General features: G+C 52.2%; 1 protein-coding gene across 3 annotated transcripts; it reads left to right on the top strand.

Annotated features, from left to right (window-relative positions):
- The first annotated feature begins 2,154 nt into the window (after nucleotides 1-2,154).
- On the top strand, nucleotides 2,155-24,426 carry ANKRD22 (ankyrin repeat domain 22). 3 transcript variants are annotated; one of them, XM_038576066.1, is made up of 7 exons: nucleotides 2,155-2,381; nucleotides 3,428-3,626; nucleotides 15,245-15,436; nucleotides 19,470-19,577; nucleotides 20,998-21,075; nucleotides 23,349-23,447; nucleotides 23,816-24,426. In XM_038576066.1, exons 2-7 carry the CDS (start codon nucleotides 3,606-3,608, stop codon nucleotides 23,891-23,893), a joined length of 576 nt encoding a protein of 191 aa, XP_038431994.1. In that variant the 5' UTR covers nucleotides 2,155-2,381; nucleotides 3,428-3,605; the 3' UTR covers nucleotides 23,894-24,426. The 3 variants fall into 3 exon arrangements, with proteins under 3 accessions (XP_038431994.1, XP_038431995.1, XP_038431996.1); XM_038576067.1 differs by having other exon boundaries at nucleotides 2,155-2,386; XM_038576068.1 differs by lacking the exons at nucleotides 2,155-2,381; nucleotides 20,998-21,075 and having other exon boundaries at nucleotides 3,265-3,626.
- The last annotated feature ends 78 nt before the right edge of the window (nucleotides 24,427-24,504 follow it).

Genomic DNA, 24,504 nt, shown 5'->3' with positions numbered 1-24,504 from the left:
GCCTATATGGGATTGAGACTTCCTGCTGTTAGCTTCTACACGTTATCAGTCAGAGCCCAGTAAGGAAAAACACACAGCTTACTTTTAATTTTTTTTCATTTTTATTTGTATTTATTTGTTTATTAATTTAAGAAAGAGAGAGCAGGGGGAGGGGCAAAGGGAGAGAGAGAGAGAGAGAGAGACAGAGAATCTCAAGCAGGCTCCACGCCCAGTACAGAGCCAGAAGCAGAGCTCGACCCTACAACGCTGAGATCATGGCCTGAGCTGAAATCAAGGGTCGGATGCTTAACCCACTGAGCCACCGGGCGCCCCAACCACAGTAGGTATTTTAACTGGAAGCATTTAATATAAAGAATCTGAATGGATGTCACAAGGCTGAGAAGGCAAAGGGACAGCACGGAGGTGACAGAGAGCCAGGAGCAGCTACCTTCTCCAGCCGGGGCAGGGAGGAGAAGGGGGCGGCTAGCAGAGCGCGGGGGGCGGGGGGGCGGACCCCGAAGCTCCTGGGCCCGGGCATTGAGCAGGCCATCGTGTGCCGCTGCTACGGGAGCTCCGGGGAGAAGCTGCCCCTGGCGGGGCTGCAGGACGGAGGTGGTGGTGCTGGGTACCACTGAGCGGCCGCTGAGGCTGGTCCAGGGCTGCGGGGGGGAGCGGACCTGTTGCTGCTTCCAGGGTGGAGGCCTGTTGCTGGGCTTAGGCCGCTGGCCTCGGAACAGTAGGAAGGGGCAGCTCTCTGTGCCCCCCCCCCACGTCCGGTGTCTCCCTTGAGGGAGGGACCCCTCCCCCCTCCGTGTCCTCCCTGCTGACTCCACGCAGCAGCCTCCAGGCCGGCCTTGCTGTTTTCTCGCTTGCGGCCTCCAAGCCACGTTCCGCACGGAGGCCGGACTGATGGCTTTATTACTTTATGTTCTTACAAATAAAACTATGATCCTGACACTCCTTTACTCTCGTCCCGTCGCTGGGAGCCATCGCACAAAGTCGAGGGTCGAGGTCTCCTCCTGAGTCTCTAGGTGGCATGGCCCACGCTCCGAGTCCCCCTGCTGGTCCCCGAGGGCGAGAAAGACCCGCCCGCCCTCCGCAGCCGCAGCCGCATCCCATCCAACACTCAACTTCTCCAGTCCTCCCCTCTCCCCTCTAATTCTCCCCTGACCTCGGTGAGGGCTTCCCCACCTTGGTGCAGTCTGGGCTGCGCCAGGCTGTCCTGTACACATGGGGGGTGGGCTTCTGGCTTTCTGCCCCCTGGATGCCAGGAGCCTGTGTCCATCCCAATGGTGACAACTGAAGTGTCTCCAGATATTGTCAAATGTCTTTTTTTAAAAAAAATATTTGGTCCATCCATTCATGAGGGACACGGAGAGAGAGAGAGGCAGAGACCCAGGCAGAGGGAGAAGCAGGCTCCATGCAGGGAGCCTGACGAGGGACTCGATCCCGGGACCCGGGGGTCATGGCCTGGGCTGAAGGCAGGGCTAAACTGCTGTGCCCCCCGGGTGCCCCTCTTTCTTTCTTTTTTTCTTTTTTTTTTTAATGATTGATTTATTTATGATAGACACACACACAGAGAGAGAGAGAGAGGCAGAGACCCGGGCAGAGGGAGAAGCAGGCTCCATGCAGGGAGCCTGATGCGGGACTCGATCCCAGGACTCCAGGATTGCGCCCTGGGCCAAAGGCAGGCGCCAAACCGCTGAGCCACCCAGGGATCCCCTCTTTCTTTCTTTTTCAAAAAGATTTTATTTATCTGAGAGGAGAGAGAGCAGGAGCAGGGAAGGGCGGAGGCAGAGGGAGGAGCAGCTCCCCCCCAGCCGGGAGCCCCCACTTGGGGCTCGGGCCCAGGATCCCGGGATCAGGACCTGAGCTGAAGGCAGACACTGCACGGACTGAGCCCCAGGCGCCCCTTTAATTTTCAGTTAAGCAACACAATCGTCTGGTATGAGCACGCCCCGTGGGGTATTTCAGAACTTTACCCAAAATTCAGATCTACTGTCTGTAGCTGCCCAACGTGGCCTTGCTGCCTGGGGGCCGCGTCACACCGGTGAACCTCACGGGCCTGCAGGGTTTTTACCGATTGCAATGAGCCGATTTCTCTTTTATGGGTTTGTTTGTCTGTCACTTGTACAGCGAAGCAGCTCCTCTTCCGTAATTACAGCGAGTTGTTCTCAGGGTCAGATGGTGGAGAGGAACAAGAGCCCGGCCTCTCCCTCCAGGCCTGCGGCCCAGACGCCCATAATAAGAGACAGACCAGCAAGAGAAGGACCAACCAAGTCCAGTTACCGAGTGTGCCTCGTGGGTACTCACGGGAGACCCAGGAACCTGCGTGCATCCTGGAAACCCAGAATCGTTCATTCTTAAGCTCCCGCGAGGCTGGGCCTACAGCCAGGTTCAAGGTGAAGTACGTGATTCTTGTTTTAAGTGGTGTTAGGATATTTAAGTATTTAAGACAACTTAATATCTATTGTGTTAATAAGTTTATTAGCTCTTCAAGCCCATGTTAGCCGGGGAAGTGCTTCTTGTTAGCTTCAGAATCAAAGCGCTTATTAAAGAAAATTAAACATAGTGATACTGGAAGTATAATTTAAACATTTAAAGAAAAAAAAAGAGAGAAAAAAATAATTAAAAAAATAAACATTTAAAGATAATTAAGTAGGATATAAACGGGACTGATTCTTCAAAGAGACTAGTTGTGGGTGTTTTTTTGTTTTGTTTTGTTTTTTTGGCATTTGAGTCCGGTTTTTTCAAGTTGAGTCACTCAAGCTTTATTCAAAACGCCCTTGAAAGTGAACACCTTTATGTATTTAAAATAATATAGCTTAAAGATTGACCTTCATTTATTAGTTTTTTTACCTTAATTTGTTTATATTAATCAGGACCATCAGGGAAAAGCAAATAACCTTCCCTGTGCTTAAAGATTGCACATAATCCATAGTGACAGTTTTGAAGAGTCTTTTCCTCTCTTGTGTTTTGAGCTGGGGGTCGGGGCAGGAGGAAAGGGAAGGAGTCTCAGGAAGACTCCGTGCTGAGCGTGGACCCTGAGATCAGGACCTGACCCCAAATCAGGAGTCTGCTCCTTGCCCCACTGAGCCCCCCGGGCGCCTCTCGAGGATTATTTTTCATGAAAGTCAAGATGGACAAGGTTCTAACAAGTGGGTTTGGTCACCCGTAGCCTTTCTCAAGAGCCACTGGAAACTAGATTTCAATAAGGAAATGTCTGAAACTCAGCACTTTATTTTGAACCCTGGGTCCTTCCTGCCAGAGGGAGAACTTCCCTTTCCCCTTTGACTTTGCTCCCTTCTTTTCTTCATGTCACCACTGGCGGAGCAAATATGACTCAGAAACCGGTTCCTCGGGGTTGTAACACTGGATGATGCACACTTGGGTCATTACGCCGTAAACCAATGCCTGTGTTCGTTGGGCTGGGTTCTGGGTTCTCCAGAAGGCGCATCGCCGCCGTGTTGCTGAAGAATACTCACAGGTGTGGGGACAGAGGACGAGCCACGGGCCGCGGCTGCTAGGGATCTGTCGCTTGGCTGGGAAGGAGTTTATGTGAATCAGAAATCCTGCCAGAAGATTCAAGAAGCTGTAGAGGTGGCACAAATCTGTGAAGGACCAGCATGGGGATCCTATACTCCGAGGTATGTGACCTTTCTGGAAAGAAGGTTCCAAAGGTGTTGAGAATTGCTCTTGCTTTTCTAATGTGATTTCCTGCTTCTGTTAAAAAATGTGTCCTTTTCTGGTTTGGCTTTCTGTGAGACTGTTAAGTCAAAGCCAAATGCTGTGTACGAAGATCTTTTTGATGTATTTAGTACTTTAAGGCAAATTATTTCATGATTCTAAACCTCTAGCTAGGTCGGAGTGGAGAACAGTACAATATATATATATGTCGCAAAGTCCAGACGTTTGTGGGGTCATCTGGGTCGTGCGGGAACTCATGAAAATAGAATTAATGGAGTCATGTTTCTGATGTCAAACTTCCAGAGGGAAAGTGAAAATTGTACCCAATTGGATTTTTTTTTTTAGATTTTATTTATTCTTGAGAGAGAGAGAGAGAGAGAGAGAGAGAGAGAGAGAGGCAGAGACCCAGGCAGAGGGAGAAGCAGGCTCCATGCAGGGAGCCCAATGTGGGACTCGATCCCAGGACCCCAGGATCAGGCCCCGGGCTGAAAGCAGACGCTCCACCGCTGAGCCCCCCCCGCCCCGCCCCGGGCGCCCCCCAATTGGATTTTCTAACCATACAGAAGTAGACTGGCTCTTGTAGGGAACCGCAAGAGACGGAGTGACAGCTTTCAGCCTGGCATTTGAAAAGCGATTCACTACCAGCAATTATAAATACAGATCACCCCCGCATGGGAGGGGTATCCATGCAGGATATATTTTTGATAGCTTGAGTTTTTGCTTTTCACATCTGACGAATACAAAAAGGTCTTCCCCTGAATTGAAAGTAACCTATTAGGATCAAATCAATTTGTAGTAGTGTGTCGGGGGCGCACAAGCCACACGCCAACTAGAGTGTAAGAGGTGTAATCACGTCATTGTTCACCCTTTACTCCCTTTTCTCTCGGACAGAATTGACCTGTTAGTCTGCATGTCGTTCCAAATGCTCAACAGAACCTCCCAAGGTGGTTCTCCTCATATCAAAGGCAGTTTCTCCGCTCTTGGAATTATTTCTAATGCCTGTGGTGCGTGTATGTGTGCCAGCCTCCCTCTAGTCAGTGAGACTAGAGTCATTGAGTCTCTATAGTCAACGCAACCTTGAGGAGGTTTAAATTCTACGTGTGTCTTGCTCAAAGGCTTTATCTGGGTGACGCGATCATACATACGAACTGACAACACGCGCAGTTTTCTGCGCTGCTGGTTCTCAGACTCTCGAGGGCCTGCAGGTTGAGGAACCTAAAAGAGAGGAACTTGTTTAATGCGATGTCGCGAGCCCCCAGCCCAGACGGTCTGTTTCACTCCGTCTGGTCTGCGGTGGGGTCCAGGGACTTAGTTTTTAGGGGAGCATCCCAGGTGAGTCTCCCATAAGCGGTGGATTCACCTCCCCGGGGAGAGAAATACTGCTCTAGGCCAGGGCTCTTCAAATTTTAATGTGAGTACAGATCACCCAAGGCTCTTGTTCAAATGCAGATTTTTGTTCTGTTGGTCTAGATGGGGCTGAAGATTTGCATTTCAATTCCTTGATGCTCGTGCTGTCCGTCCCTGGACCACACTTTGAGTAGCCAGATTGCAATAATTACGTTAAAAACAACAACAACAGCAACAACAACAACTTAGAACAATTGTTCTTTGCCAGGCAGTGAGTTGAGTCAAGGCGAAGTAAGATACGTTGAATTATTTACAAGTATTGCTGCTGGGGCGGAAGGAAATTTTCCTCTACACTCGTCGAAGAACTTAATTGACCCGAGATAGATTGACGGGATAAAATTGAATTGAATTTTGTACATATGGGGACCCTACGTACATGAGAGTTTAAAGGCAGAAGGATGAGATGAGGGACAGGGGCCCTCCCGAGCTAAGCCGTGGAAGAGGGGCCCAAAATTTAACAGAGAGGAGGCCAAAGCACAGGCAAAAAGCAGAGCAGATATTTGGCAATTAGACGTGTGCCCTGCCCCCCACACGGTCACTCAGATACTATTTCTCTCTGGTAAAAACTCTCATTCTGGGAGAGACTCCTAATTTAGATTCTTCTTGGTAGTTAAGGAGAGGGCATAAGTTTTTCTTGAGCATGTGGGATCTTGATTGCTTCTAGCTAAAAAGGAGTTCACATGCCAAAGTGGCATATTTTGGGGAGACTTACTCTGAACCCCTCCAGTATCAGTGTGAATATCCCCAGAAAAGGAATGAATCTTTCACTTTTCAAATATACAGAGGACCAAGTGACTTGGAATTTACTATATTTAAAGACAAATTCAACAACCACACACGTGCAAGCACACATGCATACATGCACCCCTAAAAATCCCTAACACGGGGGGGATCCCTGGGTGGCTCAGCGGTGGAGCGTCTGCCTTTGGCTCAGGATGTGACCCCGGGGTCCCGGGATCGAGTCCCGCGTCAGGGTCCACGCAGGGAGCCTGCTTCTCCCTCTGCCTGTGTCTCTGCCTCTCTCTCTCTCTGGGTTTCTCATGAATAAATAAATAAAATCTTTAAAAAATAATAAAAATAAAAATCCCTAACATGCCTACAAGCTCATTGGTCATTGTTCAAAGTCCCTAATTAATATTGATCCCAGGTAGTCTAAGGTAGTGTTGACACAGATGTTGCTACCATGCAACTCCACACCACAAGTGGAAGTGGATTCCAGGCCCTTCCATCTCTACCCTGTCTACTCACTCTGCTAACAGCAACGGGACACACAGGACCCCCGGGAAGTCCACCATTTCTGGAAAGGAGATAGTTGTTTCCCTTTTTGGCAAATAGTTTCTCAACTTGCAGAATTCCCCCTTGATATCAACTACCACTACTATTTCCCCTCCTCCTCCTCTTCCTCCACCCCCTCCCTCTCTCCCTCCTCATCTTCCTCCTCTGTTTTCTTCTTCTTCTTCTTCTTCTTCTTCTTCTTCTTCTTCTTCTTCTTCTTCTTCTTCTTCTTCTTCTTCTTCTTTCTTCTTCTTCTTTTCTTCTTCTTCTTTCTTTTTAAGGTAGAAGTAGCCACCACTGAGGATAGTAAAAGCATTGGAAAACCTAGCTTGAGTGGCAGGTTTGTATGAGGAATAAGGGTTAAATCTTCCTTAGTGTCAGCTGGGTCGAGGATGCTGTTTGTGGCACGGAGGTGTTTATTTTGCTGTCTCATTCTTCCCCAGCAACAGCTGATCCCGGGGGATCCTGGGCTAGTAGGAGGGCGTTCTCAAGAAGCTCTGTCCCAGGGGCTCTGGGTTGTGGGCCGGCTTTAGACAGTTTGCATTTTCTATTGACCGAGTCATGGTGTCCAAGGCAGTGGGTTCTAGAGCTGCACCAATTCCACTGAAGTTTTTGAAGATACCTATTATCCCAGGATACCACCTTCTTGATACCTAGACTGACTTTGTGTTATTCCACACCTAGGACTGGAGTAATCTGGCTCGAGCAATGGTTGTAAGTGCTGAAGAGAAGTGGGTCCTTTTAGATCAGAAGAAAGTTTAGCTCGCTTTCTATAAGCTGCAACTGTCGCTGCATGTGGGAGTGGGAATTACCTGTGAATGGAAAAGAAAAAAAAAACAACAGTTTACTCTTACCCTGGGGGGGGGGGGGATGTCCTGATGCAGAAGGTTGGGGGGTGGACCTTTTGTGAGACTCTCCCATCTCCAATTTTAAAGAGGTTGAGAAGCTCTGGAGTAATCCCTCAAATATGAAAACATAACCTACTCATCTGTCATGTGTGCACCGCTCTCTTTTCTGCCCCGTGTCAGTCGCTCTGTGCTTCCTAGGTATAAAGAAAAACAGGGCAAGAGCGAGCCAGTCCTGCCCCACCCTTGGTCCTATACTGCCAAAAGCACCTTTATGGAAAAAAATTAATTCCAGTGTAGTTAACACACCGTGTTGGTTCTATTAGCTTCCGGTGTACAATGCAGTGATTCAACAGTTCCACACATCGTTCAGTGCTCATCAGGATACGTGTACCCTTAACCAAGGCACCTATTTTTTTTAACAAAAAAACAACTTAATAAAGTTCCACCTCCCGCCTTGAGTGTGAGAAGCTTTTCTAGATTGGGAATGTAGGCTTGTCATTTTTCCTTAGAGCTGTAGGGGAGGAGAAAATTCTTTGTCCCTCTTCTCATCTCGGGTTGATTGCCTGGAGCCCTGCAAGTTAGATTGACAACTGAAATATTAACAAAATAAAAGCAAACAGAAATTTATTAGCACAGGCATTGTGCATACGTGTGGGAGCATTCATCGAGGGGTAACTCACCAGGGTGATTAGTACTTGGGATCTTGCAGCATCTCAACAGAAAGACGATGCTTGATCAGAGGAGCGATCAGACACGGGAGAAGGGCTTTGAGTGTCTAGGGTGGCAAACTGTGGAAGTGAAATATAATGTGGTGCTAATGGAAGATGAGGGCTACTTAGTAAATTTTATTATGTCGATTCCCTTGGTGCCTTCTCTGGGCTGACAAGGGTAACCTCTGTTCTTCCTGGGAGGGAATTTCCTTCACAAATTTACGTCATGCTTTTAGCTAAATAGGAGGAAGGCAGAGAGCTTTCCTTAAATCTGCTTCTTCTCAGTTGCCTTCAGCTCAAAATAATTATTATGCCGGGATGAATTTGGGGTCCATATTCTGTATATATAGACATGCACACATGTATTGGGGAATGCTTGACATAACATTATATTAGTTTCAGACGTATAGGGTAATGACCCCGTATTTGTAGCAAAATGATCACCACACTGAGGTCAGTTAACGTCCATCACCACAGATCCTTACACACTTTTTTCTTGTGACAAGAACTTTCAAGATCTATTCTCCTAGCTACTTCCAGACATATATTACGTCCCCATGATTTATTCGTTTATAACTCAGAATTTGTACCTTTTGACTCCCTTCAACAATTTAGCACCTTCCACCTCTTCCACCTCACCCCAGGCAGCCGCCAATCTATTCTCATGCCCTGGATTTTGTAGTTGTTGTTGATTTTATTTTGTTCCTGTTGACATTGTTTAGATTCCACACATAAATGAGATCAGATGGTATTCACCTTGTTCTGAGTTATTTCAGTTAGCATGATGCCCTCAGTGAGCTCCATCCACACTGCAAATGACAAGGTTTCATTCTTTTTTATGGCTGAGTAGTATTCCATTGTGTGTGTGTGTGCCACCCCTTTATCCATTCATCCATCTGTGGACATTTGGGATGTTTCCAGTATATTTTTATTTTTATTTATTTATCTATTTTTAAAAAAAAGACTTTACTTATTTATTCATGAGACACACACACAGAGAGAGAGAGAGGGAGAGACACAGGCAGAGGGAGAAGCAGGCTCCATGCAGGGACCCAGATGTGGGACTCGATCCCAAGACCCCAGGATGACACCCTGAACCAAAGGCAGACAGACCCTCAACCACCGAGCCACCCAGGTGCCCCCCAATATATTTTTAAGAAAGAAGGAGAGAGTAAGGAAGCATTCCCAGGTTGGTCCTGGCGTCTGAACAGAGGGTGTGTTAGAGCTCAGTGAGAGAACCTAGATTGGAATAACCAACCCCTGCTAAGGAAGCTGGGCCCTCAAGCAGGGCTGACTCATTTAAGCCCTTATCACACATATTTGTTCATACTATTTACAATCACAGGAAACATTTAATTAGGTCTTGTTATATATGGGGTCATGTTCAAGCACTTCATGCATATTAACTGATTTAATACTTACAGCAACCATATGAGAGAATCACTATTATTGTCTTTTTTTTACAAATGAAAACATTGAAGCAAAGGTAGTTTAAGTAACTTGCCCAGGGTTATGCAACTAAAAGCACTTCCTGGCTAGAGACTGGGGGCTGGGAGAGGAGACTTGAGTTCGTCTACTCAGGGAAATTATGCTTCCACCACTGATGAACACGTCGGTTCTTTGCCCACTTACTTTCTCAATCGGGACACCACATTCCATAAACGAGTTGGTCTTAACCCCTCTGCTTTCTGCCAGTACTCCTCCCCGCTAGGATACACTGTCCCCTGTTTCTCCGAGGGAAAGGATAGGGAACGCTGAATCCAGGTAGCAGAGAGCTACGGGCCGCTCGTACCCTGCAGACCAGTACTGCACTGCAAAGTATTACACAACTTGGAAGGAAGGAAGATGTGTAAGAACTCAACTCCGAGGCGTCAGGAATTCATACTTAACAGACATGTAGACTCTTCTGTGGACTCTTCACTCTACTGGCTGGCGGGGGGAATGTCTTGAAAATAACATCAGAATGATGTTTCCCTTTAAATTTGGAAAGGTCTAACGATAAATGGAGGTTAAATAGGGTTTTGGGGGAGAGCTGGTTGAGTCAAGAGGAGACGGGGTGAGAGCTGTTGGCAATGGGAAGGCCATTGGACTGGAAGTCAAGTAAACTTATAATTCAGTACTGACCACACCAGGAACTCCATGGGGCTTTATAAAAGAAGACAGCAGGATGAGGTTGGGTTTAGTGTCCTGTCATTCTGCGATACGAGAGAAGAAAAGGCAGAGATGATGGAAACAAAACGCTTCCTTCGCGATCTTACCAGCTCCCTCTACTTTGTCTGCATGTTGAACCCCTAGTTTTGGCATTGTGTATTCAGAAAAAGGCAGCACCATGGGGCTTCCGCTCTATTTGGTTTCTCAATTCTTTCCTTATTTTACAAATGGTAATGTACCAAGTCACATTTCTTTTTTTTTTAAAGATTTATTTTTATTTATTTATGATAGAGAGAGAGAGGGGGTGGGGGGGGAGACACAGGCCGAAGGAGAAGCAGGCTCCATGCAGGGGGCCCCACGCGGGACTCAATCCCGGGACCCCAGGATCGTGCCCTGGGCCAAAGGCAGGCGCTAAACCGCTGAGCCACCCAGGGATCCCCCAAGTCACATTTCTAAAAGGAAATGATAACTTGAGTGTGTGAGCAGAAATCAAGACCAAAACTTTGTAAATATTTATTCATTCACTCACTCACTCATTTGTTGAATCAACAATATTTGTCGACCACACTATTCCAGGCACATGGTAGCTTCTGGGACGTGGTGATAACCGAATGAGAGTGGACCCTGGCCTCTTGGAGCTACCAATTTTAAAAATGAACGTATACGCATGAAAAAAAATTATAAATAGTGGCCATTGAGATCAAGGAAGCATGAGGATATAAGGGGGGGAGTGGTGTACCCAGGTTCTTTGACCTGAAGGGCCCCCGGGGTTAGGGACACTGGGGGGGAGTTCTGAGGAAGGAACGGCGTCTTCGGAAGCTGGGGGGGAGGGCCGCCGACGGAGGGATGGGTGTGTGGAGAACTGGAAGCTTCGACGTTGAGCCAGTGGGACCGACGGGCGGGGGCGGGTGCAGGTTCCGCGGGTAAGAGCGGCTCGGCCAGCTGCGGGCCACGGGGCTACTGTCTCTGCGGGATTTGGAGGCCCATGAAGCTGACCAGAGCTCGTCCTGCCTCTGAGTATGGCCCAAGCTGCGAGGCTCTGGCACCGGCCTCCTCACCGTCTGGCAGGGGGACCCGAAGCCCCGGAGGGCTGTGGGGGGCGCGTCCTCACTTCCCCCGGGCCCTGCCCTCACCTGTTCGGAGGCCTGGGGTGCTGGGGAGATACCTGGGCTTCTGATCTGCTGCATCCTGGGGGCTAGAGCCTCCGTTGGTCCTCCTCGGTGGGGGAAGGCTTTCCTGCTCTCTCCCCTTGCTGCCACCGGCGTCGAGCTTCCTGGGTCCGAGCCTGCAAGCAGCCCCTCTGGCCTCCTGGCGGCAGACGCGACTTGTCCCCAGCAGATCTTGTTGGAGAAAGAACACAAAACAGGCAGCTGTGTGCCCTGCCTCCGTTTGTCCTCGTTGCTACGAGTCCCCACAGTCCAGCCCCTTCCGGGGCCTTCCTTCATGGGACAGAAGGGCTAAGGGAGCCTAAGACAACCTTTAAAACAAAAACAAAAACAAAAACAAAAAAAACTCTGTGCCTTTTGTATTTGTCTGGAAGAAGGAACTTCTTAAAAGTCTCCAAACCCTAGTGTGCGACCAAATGACTCCTCAGAGAGAAAGGCTTGAGATCAGTTGTTGGAATAAAAGGAAACCCTTGCCGCGGTCCCTGAGGGGGGAGTCCGACGGGGCGGGGGGGGGGGGCGTCCCTCCAGGTTTCCTGGGAAGACCCTCCCCGGGGCGCGGGTCCACCTGAATCCATTGGCTTCAAAGGGCGCAAATCCTCCTCGGAAGTTGTTATGAGACATTTTATGGGGCTGGAGCCTCAGCACGAGCAGGTTCCCCAGCAGCCCGCCCGGTCCCCTGACGGCCGCCAGGGACCCGTGGGACCTCTCCTCAGGCCCGGAGTCAGGGAAGCCCCATTACTTTTTTTTCTAAAGGTTTTATTTATTTATTTGAGAGAGAGACACAGCGAGAACGAGAGTGCAGCAGGGGGGAGGCAGGGGGCGGCTCGGCTGGGCAGGGAGAGGCAGGCCTGGATCCCAGGACCCTGAGGCCATGACCTGAGGGCTGACGCCTCACCTCCGCAGCCCCCGCCCCAACGTGGTCATGTTAGATAATAGACGCAGAATCTGTAGTCGCTCGTCCGCAGGCTGCAGGTGTCACATGTCCCCGAGAGAGGCCGCTGCCGCTTCAGTTTGAGGGCCTGGGAGTGAGGCCCCAAGTGGGCTGGGCCTGGGGTTCCAGCACCCAGACTGGGGGTATTTTGAAAGCCAGGAGACGTCGGACAAGTAAAGCTCACTGAAGCTCGTCCCTGACGGTCCAGGTTTCTGGAGTTTCTTTTTTTCTTTTCTTTTTCTTTTTTTTTTTTTGGTTTCCAGAGTTTCTGCCGCTCCTCACCTCTTATTAGCATAAGGGTCATCACGGCTCCACTATTGTTCCCCGGGCACCCTCCTGCGTAGTTTGCAGAGGTTCTCAACCTTCCCTGGGCCTCTTACGTGACACTAACGCCCCCACCTGGCTCCAGTCTCCCCCCTAGGTTACTGGGACGCCCAGGGTTGAGCACCTGCCTTGGGCTCAGGGCGTGACCCCGGGGTCCTGGGATGGAGTCGCAGGTCGGGCTCCCTGCATGGAGCCTGCTTCTCCCTCTGCCCGGGTCTCTGCCTCTCTCTCTCTGTGTCTCATGAATAAAGAAATAGAATCTTTAAAAAAAAATCTAAGAAAATCAAAGGGCCCTGATGCTTGGCCAGGCTTGAGGCCCCCTGCGCTGGAGCAGCAAGCAGGCTCTCAGGTCAAGGCCGGGGTCTGGTTGCAGAGAGAAGGCGGAGGCCCAGGGAAGCGCCCGCGGGGCGGGAGGGGTTGTGCGGTGGGCAGGGAGGTGGCCCTGGACCTCACCGAACCAGCTGGAGGGCAGGTGGCTCATGGCAGGAGCACAGGGCGCCGGGGCAAGAGGCGAGGGGTGCAGGGAGGCAGGGGAGAGGGGCGAGGGGAGCAGGGACGAGGGGTGCAGGGATGCAGGGGAGAGGGGCGAGGGGAGCAGGGATGAGGGGTGCAGGGGCAAGAGGCTCAGGGGCGTGGGGGGCACAGCGGCGCAGGGGCAAGGGTCCGGGCAGGCCCCAGCCCAGCGCACCCCGGGCTGTTGCTCCATGGCGAAGCGCACGGGGCAGGGCAGCCAAGGCTGGAGGACCCGGGGTCAGGGCGGCCTCACTGCCGGGGTGAAGGAGGGCGCAGGGGGCAAGGCCTGCGTGCTGCCTATGGGGTCGGTCCTGCTGAGGACGGAGCCCGGGCCTTGGGCCCTGAGGCCTCACAGGGCGGCGCGGGGGGGACAGGCACCGCCATCACCATGCACCCCTGCACCTGTTCCCTCTGGGCCGGGTTGCCCGACCCCCCCACCCCCCACTCCGCAGCCTCCTCCTCCAGGCGGCCTCCCTGGGCTCAGCGAGGGCTGCCCGCTGGGGGACGCTGGGGCTTTACGCGGGCCCAGAACCTTCTCTGAGATGGCTGGGCACTGGGAGGAGGCTGATGAGCCCGGAGGACGCCTCCCTGCACGGCCAGGACTGTGTGCGGGGCTGGGGGAGGCCGGGAGGGACCCTGAGAGACCACGAGGCTGGTCACTCCAGGGGCCCCAGGAAGCACCCGAAGGCAGACCAGCTCCCTTTCCCCTCCCTCCTCTTTCTCTGCAAAGATTCTCAGGAGCCCAAGCGCAAGGGCCCTTACCCGGTGTCCCCTGTGGTGTCCCCTGCCGGTGTGAGCTCAGGCTGTCAAGGCTTTTAAGGTTTTTGTTTTTTTTGGAAAGCCTTTAATTGCTTAAGAGCAGCTGGAAATCTGGATGACAACATGAAATACTCCGTTATTTTTAATGTCGTGATTTTTAAAAAAAGGGTCACCCATTGGCCTTACAGATGATGCGGAAGGTGCATCGGTTGGGGAGGGACTTGAGGTCCAGCGTGTGGCCATCGTGGGGTGACAACGTACAACGACTTGCCCCATTCCTCTGTTTCGTGACTGAGGACACGGACACACGTAGGGGAAGGGATCTGCCCACGGGCCGCAGGACGGTGGCCGCGGAACCAGACGTCGGGCCAGTTTGCTGCCGGCAGACTCGCGTCGGTCCAGCTGCTCGGGGCCCCGTGCGGCAGCCCAGCTGGTGACCAGGTCTGCTCCCGGGGTGATGCCAGGGTGGCAGGAAGGTGACGTGCGTCATTGTGCGTTTGGGCTGCTTTTCGGACCCGTGTCTCGTGCTCACGTCCTTTTGGGGCCCAGAGGTTTGCCTCCCTCTGCTGCGGAGCCGACTTTCCTTAGGATGCTCCATCAGTGGGGCCCTGGGCTCAAGGGGTGAACCCTACAAGCTCGGGACCATGGTGTCTGGCAAGCTCGGAGCCTAGAGCGCCGAGCCCGGGGCCGCAGCTGGCGCATGTTGCCCGCCTCCGGCCGCTGTCCCTCTGCTTCTCCAGCTGGGCAGCGCCTCTGTGCTCCGACCCGACCGCGGCGGCCCGCACGGGAGCCACGGCCTTGTTGCCCAGGAGAGCCGCCTGGACGCGCAGGGGCAGTAAATCCCGCCGGCTGAGCGCCACCTGTGCGCCGCGCATCCTTCTGGGCGGCGGGTTTGGTTCACGCTTCTGAATAAAATCAGCCTGAGAATGTGGAGTGTTGGCCTCCGGGGCCCCGGGCGGGGGACGTGGGGTGACGAGGGCCGGGGCGGCCTGAGCCTCAGCCCCTCCCGGTGCACCAGCCTGGGCCACGCCATAAGGAATCCTCAGGAAAGAGCGACAGGTGGCGATTGTGGGGAACCAGCGCTGGCCTGGGAAGGCCTGATAAGGGGAGAACTGAGTGGTGACCTGAAGGGCCGGCTCGCCCGCAGCTGGAGGGGGACGACACGGGGGCAAAGGTGTCCCGTGCGGAGGGGCCGCGAGGGCTGCAGCCCAGATGGAAGGAGCCGAAACTGAGGCATTGAGAACAGGGGTCCGGGGGGGCCCATGGGGCAAGGGGAGGTCGGCTTCGGTCTTGCTGTTAGGCTCCCATCATGCCTTGCAAAGCTCATTCTAACACTTTCTAAATGATTCAAGCCGTGGCGTGATGGAGACCGAACGTGTCACCTACGATCACAGCTTGGGAACACTTGAGTTTCAAGTGATGGGCGAGGACCCCTCTCACGGGGGGCTTCGTTAGAGCCGTATTGAAACTCTGCTTTCGCGTGTCGCCCCTCAGCCCATCTGCCAGGCGGCCTACCAGAACGACTTTGGGCAGGTGTGGCAGCTGGTAAGAGACGACAGCGCCTGCATCAACGTGCGAGACGGCTTTAATGGAGACACCCCCCTGATCTGCGCTTGCAGGCGAGGACACCTGAGAATCGTTTCCTTCCTTTTAAAAAGAAATGCTGACGTCAACCTCAAAAACCGGGTGAGCCCATTACACGTGAGTGGAGGGAGCCGTCGACCATGGTCATCCGCCCCCCGCACGGCAGTGATGGATGCCGTGCTCCTTGCGCGGAGCTCCTGGCACCAACATTTCGTTTTTGGCCTTACTTTAGAGGGACAGACACGTACTATTCTATTAGGCTAAGAAGGCAAAGAAATCATAGCTCAAGCAGCAGGTGTATTTTGTGGGGAATTACGTCCTCCTGCTTCTGAAAAGAAAGGTTAATGGTTCACTCACTTGACTAGTGAGAGCTTCTCCCTCTTTTCCTCCTCCTGCCCCTGCTGTTCCTTCCGCTTGCCTCCCCTGCTCCTCCCCTTCACCGTCACAGAAAGATTTCCCGGAAAAAAATAGTGACCTGGCGGTGCTATGTCATTAGGCTTTTACCTACTAGGTCAATGTTCTCCAGAAGAGCCTACACCTTGCCTATAGGATTGCTTATAGGATTGAAGAAAGCCAGAGAGAGATTGTCAAGGACTAGCAGGCTCGTGACCCAGAGGCTCCTTGAAGCCCCACAGAAGGCACAGAGATTGTACCCAGATGCGGCTCCCGCTGGTGGGTCTTCAGGACCATTGCTGTGAGCATCCGGTCGGAGCACGTTCGAGCATCCAGTGTCCGCCTCACAGCAAAAGCGAATACATAGGAAAGAACGCTGAATACATAGGAAAAAAAATAACTAATGACCATGAGTGGCCTGTTCCCACTGACACACATTCAGTGAGGCCAAACGGGGGCAGGACCCCACTGACCCCTTTGTGTCAGTCCAACACCAGCTCGTTTGGAGCCATAATATATTCTCGGAAAATGGATCTCTACTGGACCTTCTTGTTCGTACTTAATACTATTTTCTGCCTGGTTGAGTTTAAACGCAAGTCGTAAAAACAAACAAACAAACAAACAAACAAATAAATAAATAAGTAAATAAGTAGATAGATAAATAAATAAAAATAAATGCAAGTTATGCCTGTGCTGAATCTAACAGGAGCACGGCGCAGTGGGGTACGACACCGTCTCCCTAGCACACCCCGAGGAGTGTGGGTCAACACGGGGAGGGGGCCATGAAAGCAGAGAACCTGAACCAGCCTGCTGGGACCCCCTGGTATCATGAGCAGCTCGGAAAGGACTCTAGGGATCCGTTAGAAAAATAGAGATTTTATCAGAACAAGGCTTACATTTTTTATTTTTTAAAACATGGTTAATGGTTTTTGAATGAGTAATCTTTTTTAAAAAAAATTATTTTTTATTGGTGTTCAACTTGCCAACATACAGAACAACACCCAGTGCTCATCCCATCAAGTGCCCCCCTCAGTGCCCATCACCCAGTCACCCCCACCCCCCGCCCTCCTCCCCTTCCCCCACCCCTAGTTTGTTTCCCAGAGTTAGGAGTCTTTCATGTTCTGCTTCCCTTTCTGATATTTCCCACTTATTTTTCCTCCTTTCCCCTTTATTCCCTTTCACTATTTTTTATATTGAATGAATAATCTTAATTTTTCCCCACTACTGATCGTGGTACATAAATAATTTAACCGGTGCCTCCTCATTTCTTAAGTCTATGTTTACGACGTATTTTCAGAAGTAATAAATAGACAAAGGCCTTAAAACATTTCTGGGGCAATTCATATGCGCATGCCTACTAGAGAACAGCAATTCTACGGGAAGCCAATTAAAACATAAGTATACTTTTTCCTTTTTTTTCCACCCCATTGGCCTGTCAAATTGACCAGGATTAAAAAAGGAAACTGAGTGTTGGTCAGGAAGGAAGTTTAAATCCTTATGGTTTTAGCGGAGCACGATTTAACAAGGGTTCATACCTTTCACGTCAGCAATCATCCTTTTAGAGACTTTTGCTAAGGACGAATCAGGGAATGTTGACAAAACCTTGTGAATCAGGGCGTCCTATCAGTATAATTCGTAAGAATAAAGAGTTAAAATCTTGAAATGTCCAACAGGTAGAGTTTGGTAAATCGATTGGAATAGCTCCGTTCAACAGACAGTCATGCAGCCGTTACAGTCAGATGTTTAGAAGTGTTAAAAGGCACGGAAAATGCACACATTCTAACTGTTAACTGAGAAAAAAAACTGCAGATATGATTTTGCTTATGCGGTAGGATCCTGCGGTTTCAAATTCCACACGATGCAGTTTAAAAGACTGGAAGACAATACAGACAAAATGTCAACAGATATTTCTGGGCTGTTCGAAAGTGGCTGATTTTATTTTATTTATTATTTATTATTTATTGTTTATTATTTATTTATTTTTATTTTATTTTATTTTATTTTATTCTATTTTATTTTATTCTATTTTATTTTATTTTATTTTATTTTATTTTTTTGAAAGTGGCTGATTTTACATTGTCATTATATACTTGCGTAGTTTTTAAAATTTTTCAGGGAACATATATACCTTGGTATTAAAAAGACAAAAAGGGGACGCCTGGGTGGTTCAGCGGTTTAGCGTCTGCCTCCAGCCCAGGGCGTGACCCCGGGGTCCTGGGATCGAGTCCCGCATCGGGCTCCCTGCATGGAGCCTGCTTCTCCCTCTGCCTCTCTCTCTCTCTGTGTCTCTCAGGAATAAATAATCCTTAAAAATAAATAAAAATAAAAAGACAAAAAGTGAAAAGGTGCTCTTATTTAAGAACAGTGCCTCCTTCAAGCAGAACGTAGCGTCTCTTTTCTCTCTGGCTTTCTCTCTCTTCACATTGACTTGGTTGGCATTCCAGTCACCGTGGCCTGGTTTGCGTTATTTTTATTGTGCTTATTTCTGTCTCCCTCTGTTTGGTCATGAGACCTTGAAGTTTCACATCCCCCACAACCTCTAGAAGCTTAAGTCTATCACCTGATACGTATTTGCACATCCCAATCCTTCGCCCAGTGCGCGTATGCGTGTAGAGCAGGGAAGGTACGCCCCGCGGTCAAGGTCTTCCCGTCGACAAACCACAGGAGGCATAATCCTATACCATAGATGTTCAGGGATGACTATAGCATTTCACACTGAATTCAGTCCTATATTTGTATCTCAATGCTTTGCCCTCAAAACTAACACACACGTAAGAATTCTTTTTTTTTTTTAAAGATTTATTTATTTATTCATGAGAGACCCAGAGAGAGAGGCAGAGACCCAGGCAGAGGGAGAAGCAGGCTCCATGCAGGGAGCCCGACGCAGGACTCCATCCCGGGACCCCGAGGTCACGCCCTGAGCCCAAAGCAGATGCTCAATCACTGAGCCACCTGGGTGCCCCAGGATTCATCTTTTTTTAAAAAAAATTATTTATTCATTTTCAAGAAAGAGAGTGTGATGGGAGGAAGGGCAGAGGGTGAGGAAGAGAGAGAGTCTCAAGCAGATTCCCCATGGAGCCCTGGACTGGGCTCGATCCCACGGCCCCGAGGTCAGGACCGGGACTGAAACAAAGGGTCGATTGTTGCTGAGGAGCCACTGAGGCCCCTGAAAATCCATCTTTTGATGACTAATAAGATGAGCTTGTCACTCTTGTCGCTCTGTGGCTTCCCCCCGACTTGTTCTTCAGGCTGTGCTCTGCTTGACATCCCAGTCAATGGAGACGTGGTCTCATGAATCAGACACACTCCACACAAAGAGTTGCCATGGGTTCCATAGAAATAAAAACCACAAACCAACTTTGTTTTTAATAATGTAGTATTTTTTTTTTTAAAGTAAGCTCTCCTGCCCAACATGGGGCTTGAACTCATGACCCTGAGATCAAAAGTCGCATGTTTTATCGACTGAGCCAGCCAGGCGGCCCACAGATGGAACTCTTTTTTTTTTTTTTTTAATTTTTTTAAATTTTTAAATTTTAAATTTTTAAAAATTTTTAAATTTTTTTAATTTTTTAATTTTTATGTTTTTTAAGTTTTTAATTTTTAAAATTTATTTATTTATTTATTTATTTATTTATTTATTTATTTATTTATTTATTTTTGAGATGAAACTCTTTGATTTGGTGATCTGAAAACGTGAAACCTGAGACAAATATTAATAAACAATCCTTTTCTTAATTTTCAGAAAGGGAGAAACTGCTTGCATTATGCTGTGAAGAAGAGATTCACCTTCTTTGATTACCTACTCATCATCCTCTTGATGCCCGTTCTGCTTATTGGGTATTTCCTGATGGTGAGTGGCACCCCGGGTGCTCACGGGGTCGGGGTGCACGCCGGGGGCGCTGGGGGTTAATACTGTGACTCGTTGGGTTGCCTGGGCCGGTCAGAGGCAGAGAACCAGGGACCAAACAAGCTCTTGGTTCTTGTCCTAAACGTAGAAAGAAGAAAGGTAGCCGACCAGGTGAATCAGTAGTAAAATAAATAATCAGAAAATAAACTAATAAAAATAACTAGAAAAATAAATTAACCTTGATTAAGCATCCTCTGAAGAAAGCAGAAAATCCTGAATTTTAAGAAAAAATTCCCTTATCACCTCTTTTCTCCAGCACAGTCTTCCAGCGGGAAGTGTCATTACCCCCTTGGGTATTTAAATGTCATGAATACATAAATAAAATCTTTAGAAAATTAAAAAAAAAAGTCACAGAATTTGAGGAAGTCCAGTTAACTGCGATAACGCTGATTATGATGCTTGGGTTTATGGGAAGGAGAAAAATCACAAGTCACTGAGAAACACATGATCTGTTGATACTCCGGGGAAGTTCTTCAACAGTTAATTGCGTGTTCGGCCCGGCGTTGGCATGTGTGCGGTCTCCGGGCTGGCGGGGGCCCGGCCGTTCGCTTCCGAGACCATCACGGGGGTGATGAGCAAGGATCTGTTGACCCACAACCCTGCTCCCCAAGACGGTCGGATGTTTCAAAGCCGGAGGCCTTGGTTGAAATGCTGCTTGTGACCAATAACCGCCTCTGACCGTGCGTTTGTCAGGCGTATTCATGGGCCTGCGCTGCACGTCTGTGACGCGTGAGGCCTAAGCGCCAGGACAGGACGTTTTAGGGGAAGGACCCGAAAGGCCTACGTTGCCTCAGAGAAAGGAGGAGGAGAAAACCCGTGTAGAGGCTGCCGCAGGGGTGGGGCTGCAGGGCGGGAGTGGGGGGATGGCAGGGTGAGGGGGGAACTGGTGGGGCGTCGTGCGGGGCCAGCGGCTGGCCCACCTGTGCCCCCGAAGCAGCCGGGCGGGTGCCCGCACTGTCGCGTGCTGAGCCTCAGGGGACTGGGCCGGAAACGCGGGCTTTGAGGAGCCTCTTCATCTCCTTCCTTGTCCAGTCCCTCCCAACGGGCTGCCCCGGGCCCACCGCAAGCCCACGCTGTGGCAGGGAGGCCGACGGGGGTAGCCCTCGGCCCGGTGGGAGCTAGAGCCTCGTGAGGAGCGGGTCTGTGGAGTGACCACGGACACGCACGTGGGATCACAGGGCCACAGGCAGAGCTGATGGGATGGGTGACGGGACAGCCCAGGAGGGAGGGCTCCCCGGCTCCAGGACGGGGAGCGCCATAGACGGGTCGGGATCGCAGTAAGTCCCGTTGAGTAGACAAGTGAGGCCCGAAGCCGAGACAATGCCCGTCGAGGAACCCGCTCGGTACCCGCTGCTCGTCGCAGGTGTCCAAGACCAAGCAGAACGAGGCCCTGGTGCGAATGCTGCTGGACGCCGGCGTCGACGTCAACGCCACCGACTGCGTAAGTCCCTGCGCTCGCTCATCCGGAAAAACACTCGAGTCGGTGTTTGCCCGCGTGGGGGCGTCTCCTGCAAAGCCGCTGGCCGCGTTTTTCTAGACACGTCTGCGTTTTCCTTTTCTTCCCTGGCACCCCATTTTCTCTCTGTGCTCCTGCTGCTAGGCAGGCGGCCTGGAAGCCGTTGGGGTGCTGCTGCTGCGCTCACGGGGATGAAGCCTCCATCGGCTCCGGGACGTTTTCATTTACGTCTTTATTTCTATTAAGATTCTGTGTATTTCTATCTGAGAGAGGAGCGAGTAAGCGAGAGGGAGCACGAGTCGGGGGGCGGGGAGGGGACAGCGGAGGGAAAGGGAGAAGCAGGGAGCCCGATGGGGCGCGACCCCAGGACCCCGGGGTCATGCCCGGAGCCTCACCCACTGAGCCCCCCAGCTGCCACCCTCGAGGACGTTTTTAAAGGAACCTCCGGCCTTTGGTGAGAAGTTAGGGGACATGCAGGCTCCGCTAAGGAACTTCCATCCTGGGACGTTAAGACACCGGGGGCCGAACGCGTCCGTGTCACCCGGCCTGTCCCTCCGTGCCGGTGGGCGTTGTGGCCACTCAAACCCACCCGACTCTCGGCTTTGCCAGCTGTGAGGTGAGGACACTGGTGGGACCTGCGTCGCAAGGCTGGCGGCGCCCGGCCCGCAGGGAGCGCCCGGAGGACCTGGGTATCGGTGGGTCAGCGGGACCAGGACCAGGCCAGCCGGCAGCGTGAGGCCGGCGCCCAGCAGCAGCCTCTCACGTCCTCCTGGTTCTAGGCCCGAGGCTCTGTCTCCACCTTCCGCCCCGACCCCTTGCTCCTCGGCCTCCCGCCAACCATCGTAACTGCATCCAGTGTTTATTTCTATGAGCTTTTATTTGCTCATTTTCTATTTGGCTTCCCGGGTCTTTATCGGAAAAGTAGCCGGTTGAAGTTTGAGTAGACGAGAACCAATATTTTCCTTGCGGTTCCTAACTTATTTCCTGTTGTGTGCCTCTGCGTGTGTGCACGTGTGTTACCACTGTTCCGCGGTGCAGGAGATGTGCCCACCCCGTTTCTATTGCTCATTTACATCGTCTTAGTTTGGTTGTTGGTATCATGTGTTTACATGGAGGGAGCTCCGCGTGCGTGTGTGCATGTGGGTGTGTACGTGCATGTGTGTGTGCGTGTGCACATGCATGAGTGTGTTCATATGGGTGTGTGCATGTGTGTGCATGCATGAGTGTGTGCATTTAGGTGTGTGTGCATGTGGGTGTCTGTGCATGTGCGTATGTGTGTGTGCGTGTGCACATGCCTGAGTGTGTGTGAATATGTGAGAATAAGTTCATGAAATACATGCTTTTTCTTCTATCTAAAATAGGACTTTTGAATGGATTCGGGCAGACGGCTCCTGTGCCCTGCCCTTTCCTCAGGCAGCCGTGCAGTGTATCGCGTCAGCCAGTGGTAGCCCTTAGGTGGGGGCGCCCGGGGGGGCTCAGGTCATGACCTCAGGGTCTGGGCTCCGGCGCAGGGGCAGTGGCATCCCGGCTCGCTCTCCCTCCCCTGCTCGCTTGCTCGCTCTCATGAATCAGTAAAACCCTCCAGAGAGGACGAGGTAGGAGACGTGCTGAGGCCTCTTCCTGGTCTCCCCGTTTAAATTCAGAAGGTCTGGAGCTTTGCCTGTGACCCCGATTTCTCTGGGACATCTTTCTGCGTCCCTGGGTCTGTGTCTGGCTGCGCATGTCATTCCCGTGTACACGCACACTCTCTCACACTCACAGTCACACTCCTTTCCCTTCCACCTCGAGGTGCCCCGTGCACGTGCCCTTCGGTAATCGGACCCTTTATTTCACGCGGGGAGGTTCCGAGCCGGGCTCCCTTGCGTGTCACCGCTTCATGGAGGGGAGTGCCCGGGCAGGACCCGCGGGGACCGGGGCGGGGGGGTATCTCTCGTGTGCCCGCTCACCAAGGCCACGGTCCTGTCATCAGTCGCCGCTGTTCTGAGCGAGTCCCAACAGAGCAGGTCCAGTGTTCCAGAACGCAGGCCTGGGGGCCTCCCTCCGGGCTGCGCCCCCGTGGACCTCCCGGACCTCCGCCGCCTGCTGCAGGCTGTGGGGACTTGGGTCGACACCCACAGAGGATGGGCCCGTGTGTGTCGGGGGCGGGGAGGTGGCGGCGCTGCGGACCAGGAGTGTCTGCTGGGTGTGCCCTGGGACGGGGCGTCCTGGCCGGGAGGGCCACCTGCCGCGGTGGCGAGCGCTGAGCCCGTGTGTTGCAGGCCGGCTGCACCCCGCTGCACTACGCCTGCCAGATGAAGAACCAGACGCTCGTCCCCCTGCTGCTGGAGGCCCGGGCGGACCCCACCATCAAAAACAAGGTAAGAATCCCAGGGCCTGGGTCCCGGGGGTGACCCAGGGGTGGGCGCCTGCCCTGGGCTCAGGCCGTGACCCTGGGGTCCTGGGATCGAGTCCCGGGTTGAGCTCCCTGCAGGGAGCCTGCTTCTCCCTCTGCCTGGGTCTCTGCCTCTCTCTCCGGGTCTCTTTGAATAAATAAATAAAAGCCTAAAAAAAAAGGAATCCGAGGCCACGACCCGAGGGCCCTCCCAGAAGCGGCGGCTTCGTGTTGGGGTGAATCAACCGGCTCCCACGCTGACAGCGCAGCTCCCCGTCCTCGCCGAGGGGCTAGTCCCCGCTTGGCCCCGGGCGCGGCTGCACGACCGACCGACCGTGACTTCTGTCTCCGCAGCGAGGCGAGAGCTGCCTGGAGGTGGCGCGCAGACTGCGCTTCCCGCAGATTGAGGCCATGCTAAGGAAGGGCTCCTAACCCTGGGGACGCCGGAGACCTGCGGGACTGGATCGCGTCCCCGGCTGCACCGGCTGCACCGCTGGGCGGCCGAGGACCTGGGCGATTCCCGGCTTGGCAGGTGCCACGGTGACGCCGCTCCGGGGAGCTCCTGGCTGGTGGCCGCTGGGGACCCCGCAGCTCTCGGAGGGTCCGCTTCGGTCTCAGACTCAGGGTGTCCCGAGGAGGGAGGTGGCGGCTGCCTGGGTCGCTCCGATGAGCTGCCCTCCTGGAGGCTGCGCTTCCCTGTGGCGCCTGGGGATGGGCTCCCCCGTCCTGCTGCAGGAGCGAGAGGGGGAGCGAGACTGTCGGGCGGGGACGGGACGGGAAGGGAAGGGAAGGGACGGGCGGGACGGGACTGGACGAGGCGCTTCCTCTGTGAACCTTCACCGGCCACGCGCTCCAATAAAAGCCCGTGTCGTCCCACTGGGAGTCTGCACGGAGGGGACGCGGCGCTGCCGCTCGGGGCTCGGGGCCTCCCCTCTTCCCCCCGGGAGCCGACAGGCCCTCTTGTCTTTGACTTTCATTTATTTGGGAGATGACGGGGGCGCAGCCAGGGGGCAGCGGGGCCGAGGAGGAGCCGGAGCCCACGT

This window comes from Canis lupus, chromosome 26, assembly GCF_011100685.1.
Source record: "Canis lupus familiaris isolate Mischka breed German Shepherd chromosome 26, alternate assembly UU_Cfam_GSD_1.0, whole genome shotgun sequence".
NCBI classification, from domain to species: domain Eukaryota; kingdom Metazoa; phylum Chordata; class Mammalia; order Carnivora; family Canidae; genus Canis; species Canis lupus.
This window is presented reverse-complemented; position numbering and strand designations above follow the sequence as displayed.